General features: G+C 36.1%; 1 protein-coding gene across 1 annotated transcript in view; it reads right to left on the bottom strand.

Annotated features, from left to right (window-relative positions):
• LOC140938372 (trace amine-associated receptor 8a-like) overlaps positions 1 to 9,248 on the bottom strand; it is a 15,043-nt gene extending 5,795 nt beyond the window's left edge. The window contains 3 exon segments of the mRNA XM_073387859.1: positions 8,639 to 8,926; positions 8,928 to 9,034; positions 9,218 to 9,248. Of these exon segments, the coding sequence (XP_073243960.1) occupies positions 8,639 to 8,926; positions 8,928 to 9,034; positions 9,218 to 9,248 (426 nt within the window).
• Positions 9,249 to 9,498: the final 250 nt, after the last annotated feature.

Genomic DNA, 9,498 nt, shown 5'->3' with positions numbered 1-9,498 from the left:
TTGCTCTTCTCCAAACATTTTTGTGAAATTTTTGAGACGGAGAAGCTCCAGATGAATGTAATAGTATAATTTGTTTTCCTTAAAGTCCATGAAATGTCCTGCTTCACTTTCTGTTTTTGCTCTCTTCCGTGGGTTGTTTTTCTCTGACTGTCAGCCATTGTGGATATCCCTGAGTACTCAGCGTTGAGTGAAGCAATAGTGAAACTGACCAGGGAGGGGACGGGAAAAATTGTAAATAACCCCCAAAGCGATTAAGTTAAGGTCGAAACCAACCAATTTAACGTCTAAAAACGCGTTGTAACCCCTACTTTTTATCTTACCAAATGAAAGTAATAAGTCTACTCGGCAAACGATCAATTTTTGGTTCGGGGAAAATCTCGTTTACACTATTTTTAAGGCAAACGCGTGGAGAGGGGTAACTGCTCATAACTTCCCAGTTGTGCTGATATTTCAAAAAAAAAAGTATAAAGAGCAGTTGTTATGTTATCATTTGTTGCTTATTTTAAAACCTTGTTGCAATTATCATTGCATTTGTGCCAGTTTACGTGTACACTCAGAAATTTGGGGAAAAAAATAACCTTTTATCATGTTTCTAAAAAATGCCTATTCATTGTTTTTCTCCATATTGAAGCGCAGTTATCTCTGAAAAATGCGTGGTTACCCCCAGTTTTCTTTTTGGATGATCTACTTGTCTCACATAGTCATTATCTGGGAAAAAATACTTCCCATTATTGGGCACCGTCCTTAAAACAAATATCAAATTAAACTCATACATTGGTTTTGTTGTCACAATTGAAATTGATCTGGGAAGAAAAAAATTTAGCCGGGTAGAAATAAACTATTCGCGCCAGGTACCCGGGAGGCTAAATATCACTGGGTAGCCGACAGAATTAAACCACTGTGTAGTGTTTCATTTGCTCTGCTACAGAGGGGTGTTTTGTAATGTGTTTTTATACAATAATAATGAAAACAGCCTTGAATAAAATAATAATAATGCGTCTTACCGTGAGATAAAAAGGAAATCCAAAAAAACGTTACTTTGTCTTGTGACTCGTGTTTTAAACCTTTTTACAGTGTCCTTCGCGTGATTTGACTTAAAGAAAGTTAGAAGATGCAGGCATATGACAAGAATAACAATTCGCCCACTTCTGTGAACAAAAAAGATGGCAAAATCGGTTTTTACTACTATTTTTCATACTATATTTAGAAGGGGTATTGACAAAGTCCATTTAATGTGCACCTCGCGTGATTATGGCCTGACACAACATCAAAGACTATAAAAGACATAAAGACATGGTGTTTAATCAACAGTGTGATTGTACTCACAAACCTTCTCGAGTGAAGCTTTACCCGAAAACACTCAGCAAAATGTCTGCGCCAAGAAAGGTAAATATCACATAGTTGGATCTAAACTGTGTTCGAAGAGCATCATTCAATCTGATTCATTTTCCATTACTATTATTATTATTTTTGAATTATTTATTTTTTCATTATGTTGTATTTTTATTCTTTTATTACTTTGGATTGTCACCTCTGGGTAACCCAAAAAGAAGGTGCTTATTGTTTTCTTAAATAATTTTTTCATTTGTTCAAAAGGATACAAAATGTACGTAACGCAGATTTATTAATAAAACAAAAGACAAATTAAAGACAAATTTTTTTGTTTTTCAGAAAATTGCTCAAAGCGAAGATCTTACTCGTCCGATAAATGTCGGTCTACGAAAAGATGATGACAACGAAGGTAAAGTCTCTTCTCTTGTGGGATTATTTTTTTGTACATAAACAAATCAACGCAGTGAGCTCTGACTGGCTTCACGGAATGAAGTAAAACAAATGAAGGTTTCCCTGAAAAAAATTGCAATGCCTTTTTTTTTTAACCTTAACCATAAACCCTAGTGAATGCCAGTTTTTAAAAATGAACCTAGCGAAATTTGCAGCCCTCTGAGTGAAAAAAAATTTTAAAAAATCACTTTTAATAACTGTTAATCTATCTAAGTTTTTATATTGGCTTCTTTTGTTTCCACAAAAAAACTGCCTGAAAGAAGAGGTCTATTTGGGAGTAGTGCTTTCAAGAATCCTGCTAGATATAGAAATGTCAAAACTCGTGTGTCGTTTTATAACAATAAATTATCATTTTACATTCTAGGCCAGCTTCTGTGTAAGGATTTCAAGATCCAGGTTCTTCCTGCAGCCTTCTATCTGAATGAAAATATTAATTTCAATCAGTCTTGTTCAGGAAAAATGAGCACACAAGGTTGTTGTTGCTGAGGAGCACTAGTGCATCATCCAGCACTGTTGCAGTATTGATGTTAAGCAGCAATTAATTACGGCTTAATTTTTGCTGTTTTCTCATGTAAACTGTGAGCATCTGCATCTATGGTGTAAGGCTTTTGCATTGAAAATTAAAAGAAAATATTTATTTTTTAAGTCACAGTTCAGATGTATGTAATTAATTAAGGGACTCTTATATTGTATGAAAATTTTAGATCTAACGTCAAAAAACAAATAAAAACTCTTAAGATCAACACAAGCTGCTTTTGATTTCTTCGTGTATATAATACTTGGGTGATTTTATCCAAGTTTGGAAGGGGAAGTTGTTTGGTAAATTCTAACGTCCTACGAATGAAGCGTTTTCTATTCACAAGGAAAAGGACAATAGGAATGAAATTAGCCTCAGTCAGAGCAATGGTAGGCCATTTCCTTTCTGCAGAAAATAAAGCATATCATGTAAGTTTTCAGCCAAATATACTGGTGTGGCATCCTTGAAAAGTGACAGAGTCTAAGTGTACTTTAATAGCTTTGAAAGTTTGCTCTGTGAAGGTTTCAACAGCTCAATTTCTACACAGAACTGAGATTAGTCTGCTAACAATTTAAGCACAAAAAAAAAACGACAGAAATCGACAGACATTAATACTGAATTCCAGCGAAACCAAAGTAAAGTGATGTCTACCGAAACACGGACTCAGGGTCTGGGACGGGAGACATGCGAGGACGAGTAAAACATAGTAGCATGAGTGAGGGGCTTTGTCCTCCCGACCCCCGTTAAAATTTCTAGTTTCTTTTTGCCCCAGAGCCCTGACACGTCTTTTGAGTTTCTCCCGCTTATGTAAAAGGAAGCGGAAACCTCTAGTGCCGGGGCCTGGGCCGAGATCTGTTCTCGTTGTTATACTTGTCTGAAGGTTGTCACCATATTTATTTTGGGTACACTTACTTTATAATCGATTTATAACCTAATTCTGCATTTAAACTGTAGCAAACAGGTTTAAGGAAAGAGTCTGATTAGAAGCATTGTTTTTTGTTTTGTTCCACCCTTTTTCTTAAATCTCTAGCCAAAACTTCATTCAATCAAAAAATGACTCCTTGATTCAATATTTTTTTTTGAGACTTTTAAGATGATTTTTGAATGTTTTTAATGTATAGAAATTAGAGGGGCATGTTTAAAACTTTGGAAAAATTAGAAAATATTGGGTTTGGGGTTTGTTAAAAATTAAAATATGAGGTGAATAATTAGTAAACAATTACCAGATAGTCCAACACCATAACAGCAAGGTACCTCATTGTCGAACTAATTTTCGAAAATTCTCAATTCGGCCGCACTTCAGAAGAAAACAAATTATCTTACAAATAAAAAGATGCTTATAGTCGTTAACTATTCACACTCAGGTTTTACCTGGCGAATAAAATCATCCCACGAGGAATTAAAGGAAACGGCTTTCTTTTTTTTCTGCGTCGGAGAAGCGGTGATTGCAGTCTGTTTCACTATATGGTTTTCATGTGCTAGTAAGAATCAAAGGGAAAGGTGATATAAATGACAGCCAGCGAAGACTGCGAAAAGCAGGGGTTGGGGTAGGAAATGTCACTAAATTAAACATGGACTTTAATATTCTAAATGATAACACAGGAAGAAGACTATTGTTCAATAACTATTAATATAAAGTGTGTTTTTGTACGTCAGACATGGTAAATCGAAAAGAAATTCAATACTTTAATGGCCACAAAAAGAAGGCTAAAGTTAGCTGTCTGCTTTCTTGCAGGTGGAAGAAGCTCTACTTACGGCTGGTGGGCCGCCATCATGCACAAAACCCCGTTTCAACTCCCATACAAACTTCTTTCGGTAGGCAGTCGCGAACCAGCCTGTTCCAGGATCCGAGATAGTCGGTTCCACGGAACTGTGAAAGCGCAACACGAAAATAAAACGGGATTTTCGCGTTTTATCCATGTCCCTCTGTATGCTAAGAGACCCAGTGGAATCTATATCTTCACCGGGTGTCGGAGAAAACGTCACTGAGTTGGTTTGGTTTTCACCGTTTTTTGGTTGTTTTTTCTTTTGCTTGGTTTTGCATCTCCCATAAAACTGGCTAAAATGGGTGGCAGGTCTAACATCATGAATGGTATGAAATCTTTGAAAACCTTTTACTGAAAAACCTTTTATTGCTCTAGCGAGAAGGAGTAAGAAGTTTACACTTTTTTATGCGAGATTGATTACCTGTACCGGCTCCGATTTCATTCAGCTCAGTGGTATTAATGTTTTATAGTTTTGGTTTCTTTAAAGCAAATATAGAGAAAGACATACATTGGTTTTGTAGTCACAATTGAAATTGACCTAGGAAGAAAAAAGTTTAGCCGGGTAGAAACAGACTATTCGCGCCAGGTACCCGGGAAACTAAATATCACTGGGTAGCTGAATGAATTAAACCACTGTGTAGGGCCAGTTCACTGGCTCTGTTACAGAGGGGTGTTTTGTAACGTGGTTTTATACAAAAACAATGAAAACAGCTATGAAAAAAATAATAATTCGTCTTACCATGAGATAAAAAGGAAATCCAAAGAAACGCTTGTCTTGTGACTCGTGTTTCAAACCTTTTTATAGTGTCCTTCGCGTGATTTGACTTAATGAAAGTTAGAAGATGCAAGCATATGACAAGAATAACAATTCACCCACTTCTGTGAACAAAAAAGATGGCAAAATCGGTTGTTAAGTTCTAGGTACAACACTAAATATAGAAGGGATATTGACAAAGTCCGTTTAATGTGCACCTCGCGTGATTATGGCCTGACACAACATCAAAGACTATAAAAAACATCAAGACAGGGCGTTTAATCAACAGTGTGATTGTACTCACAAACGTTCTCGAGTGAAGCATTACCTGAAAACACTCAGCAAAATGTCTGCACCAGGAAAGGTAAATATCACATGGTTGGATCTAAACTGTGTTCGAAGAGCATCATTTAATCTGATTCATTTTCCATTATTATTATTATTTTTTATTATTTATTTTTAATTATGATTGTATTTTTATTTTTTTATTACTTTGGATTGTCAATTCTGGGTGACCCAAAAAGAAGGAGCCTATTGATTTCTTAAACAATTTTTTCATTTGTTCAAAAGGATATAAAAAATGTACGTAACGCAGATTAATTAATAAAAGAAAAGAAAAATTAAAGACAATTTTCTTTTGTTTTTCAGAAAATTGCTCATCAAAGCGAAGATCTTACTCGTCCGATAAATGTCGGTCTACGAAAAGATGATGACAACGAAGGTAAAGTCTCTTCTCTTGTGGGATTTTTTTTTGTGTGTGCATAAACAAAACGCAGTGAGCTCTGACTGGCTTTACGGAATGAAGTAAAACAAATGAAGGTTTCCCTGAATTGCAATGCCATTTTTTTTTAATCTTAGCCATAAACCCAAGTGAATTCCAGTTTTTGAAAGTGAACGTGATATTTGCAGCCCTCTGAGTGATAAAGTGCAAAAATGGCAGGGGGTTGTTATGCACTCGATTAGCTTAAAAATCACATAAACAAAGGAAAAGGAAAGGAAAAATAGAAAGTGGGAGAAGAGATTAAATTAATGAGTTGCTATCTTCAGCTTCAACTTTATTTAATAAAAATACTGATTACAATTTATAGACTGGCCCGCAAAATAACAATTGCTAATCTAGGAGGACCAGTTAAAAGAAAAGTAAAGGGAAAGGAAACGAAGGAAACTATTTTAAGTTATAATAAATAATATTTCTATCATAGTTTTATTTTAATTAGATTAAATCTACTAAGAAAAGACGAAAAAGGAATTGACGGAGTGCGAAAAAAACAAAACAATACTTTTGTACAGAAAATCACTTTTAATAACTGTTAATCTATCTTAGTTTTTATACTGGCTTCTTTTGTTTCCACAAAAAAACTGCCTGACAGAAGAGGTCTATTTGGGGGTAGTGCTTTCAAGAATCCTGCTAGATATAGAAATGCCAAAACACTTGTGTCGTTTTATCATAATAAGTTATCATTTTACATTCTAGGCCAGCTTCTGTGTAAGGATTTCAAGATCCAGGTGCTTCCTGCAGCCTTCTATCTGAATGAAAATGTTAATTTCAAACAGTCTTGTTCAGGAAAAATGAGCACACAAGGTTGTTGTTGCTGAGGAGCACTAGTGCATCATCCAGCACTGTTGCAGTATTGATGTTAAGCAGTAATTAACTACGGCTTAATTTTTGCTGTTTTCTCATGTAAACTGTAAGCATCTATGGTTTAAGGCTTTTGCATGATTTCATATTTATTTTATAAGTCAAAGTTCAGATGTATGTAGTTAATTAAAGGACTCTTATATTGTGATGAATTTTTTGTATCTACCCTCAAAAAAAACAAATAAAACCTCTTAAGATCACCACAAGCTGCTTTTGATTTCTTCATGTGGATAATACTTGGATGATTTTATCCAAGTTTGGAAGGGTAATTGCTTGGGAAATTCTAACGTCCTACGAATGAAGAGTTTTCTATTCACAAGGAAAAGAACAATAGGGATGAAATTAGCCTCAGTCAGAGTAACGATAGGCCATTTCTTTTCTGGAGAAAATAAAACATATCATGTAAGTTTTCAGCCAAATATACTGGTGTGGCATCCTTGAAAAGTGACAGAGTCTAAGTGTACTTTAATAGCTTTGAAAGTTTGCTCTGTGAAGGTTTCAACAGCTCAATTTCTACACAGAACTGAGATTAGTCTGCTAACGATTTAAGCAAAAAAAAACGACAGAAATCGTCAGACATTAATGCTGAATTCCAGGGAAACCAAAGTAAAAGGATGTCCCGAAGCCCGGACTCAGGGTCTGGAGCGGGAGGCATGCGAGGACAAGCAAAACATAACAGCATGGGTGTGGGGCTTTGTCCTCCCGACCCCCGTTAAAATTTCTAGTTTCTTCTTCCCCCAGAGCCCTCACACGTCTTTTGAGTTTCTCCCGCTTATGTAAAAGGAAGCAGAAACCTCTAGTGCCGGGACCTAAGGCACTAGATCTGTTGTTGTTGTTATTCTTGTCTGAAGGTTGACACCGTAGTTATTTTGGGTACATTTACTTTATAATCGATTTATATCCTAAATCTGCATGGACATAAACTATTAATACCCTTCACTGGCAAACAGTTTTAAGAAAAGAGTCTGATTAAAAGCATTGTTCCACCCTTTTTCTTAAATATCTAACCAAAACTTCATTCAATCAAAAAGTCGGAGTCCTTGATTCAATATTTTTTTTTGAGAATTTTTAGATGAGTTTTTGCATTTTTTTAATGTATATAAATTAGGGGAGGGGGAATGTTTAAAACTTTGGAAAAATTGGAAAATATTGGGTTTGGGGTTTGTTAAAAATTAAAATTTAAAGTGAATAATTTGTAGACAATTACCAGATAGTCCACCACCACAACAAGGTGCCTCATGGTCGAACCAATTTTCGAAAATTCCCAATTCAGTTTCATGGTCGACCTAACTGAGTTTTTCAATTCGTCAAGTCGTGAAATTCAAATCAGTGAAAGTATCAGTTTGTTTGGCAAAAGACTTTAAAAATTCCTTCTTTCTTAGCCAAATATACTCTTTGTTAAGGCACATACCTTTTCTTTTTTTCTTTTTCTTTTCTTTTCTTTACTTTTAAAAATTACCCATTTTTCATTCAGTACTTTTAACTCACATGGTTTACCTTATAGTTCTAGAACGCCTATAGTGTATAAGCCCTCGGCTTCTGTGTAGGCTTCCTTGTCATTACCCTTTTAAACATTTAATTTTGTAAATAATATAGTTAGAATAGTGTACATTATCTTTAATGTATTATAAATTTCTTGTATATTGTTGTTATATTCATATGTAGCTAATGCCAAAATAAATGGAATCTTTTTTTCTTCGTGAATTTTTTCTCGCGCTCCACTTTCGGATGACACGTGGAACAGGCTAGTAAACTAACGGATTCGCCGCTGAATTGGCGACCAAGAGAACGATGACTATCAGTGCAACATTGTCAGACACGTCTAAAAAAGATGATTCTCAGGATTAGATAGTTTTTTTACTACATTAAATGCCAAGAAAAACACCACTATAGCAATTATGAAGCGTGCTGAGTTGTGTTTATGTCTTCCAGGGGGAGCTGCCGGTTGTCAACGCCCCAGTTAAAGTTCCTTCCTGAGAGACTCCATTGCAGAATTCTGCAGTGATTGCTTGCGAACTACGGCTAGAATACGGACATCAGCATAGATAAGGAGAGCTGAAAACAATATGTCAAAACCTGAGACACAAAATTAGACTAGGCTCGATTTCCGCCGTCTCCCGGGTCCGGTTTTGATGAGTGCGGGCTCATTTTCCGGAACAGCGGCTGGTAATCGAGCCTACAGTTAGACGCAGTACTTTAGAAAGAGTGGGTGAGCTTGAGACGAACATTCCAAGAAAGAGAGGTAAAGCGATATCGATCAATAAGGGAATCAGCCATGCCAACAAGATGATTCTTCCAGCGCGTCTCACGACGATGAAAGTAATGTTTTTAAGGGGAAGGACGATTGCTGTGTAGCGATCCCATGTTAAAATGCAGAGATTTGCTACTGAAGAGTGAACGAGAAACCAATAAGCAGCTATATTCATCCATTTGTTAAAGGCCGTCGCTGCAGTTGATTGGTTCCATTAAGGATGCATAACTGGATAGGAAGATGATTACAATTCCTACGCCAAAATCAGCTACTGCCAAGAACAACAGTAACCAATTGAACTGGGAATGTAGACGGCGAGTTTTAGCTACAGGATAATTAAGACGGAAACCAACCACCCACAAATATAAAACCAAACCTTCATCTTCAAGAGTAATTAAGTAAGATACGCGCTGACTTAACGATTATTTTGAGGCGTTGTTAGTTTATCATAAGCAACACTTCTTGTTATGTGCTGGTCAAGGTGATAGCTCCACATCGCCTTTTTTACCATTTATCAGCCGCTTGGAACAATCACGCATAGCATTAATGACTAATGAAGGTGACTTATCTGTCACTAATAAAATTATAATTTACACTTCATCTGCTCTGAACACTGAAATTTTACACAGATACTGGCGAGAAATCACGAAATGATATGAGGTGGGGTAACCTTGGCTATCTAACTAGTTTCCCTTGCTGCAGCTGTTGCCTCCTCAGCAGCTCGTTTTTTTAGTCAGTATATGGCCAGAATCAGGGCAGATTTTCGCACTTTTTCCCAGAAATGCACTC

Source organism: Porites lutea, chromosome 5 (assembly GCF_958299795.1).
Source record: "Porites lutea chromosome 5, jaPorLute2.1, whole genome shotgun sequence".
Taxonomy (NCBI): Eukaryota; Metazoa; Cnidaria; class Anthozoa; order Scleractinia; family Poritidae; genus Porites; species Porites lutea.
The sequence above is the reverse complement of the archived record's forward strand: the minus strand, read 5'-3'. Positions and strand labels throughout refer to the sequence as shown.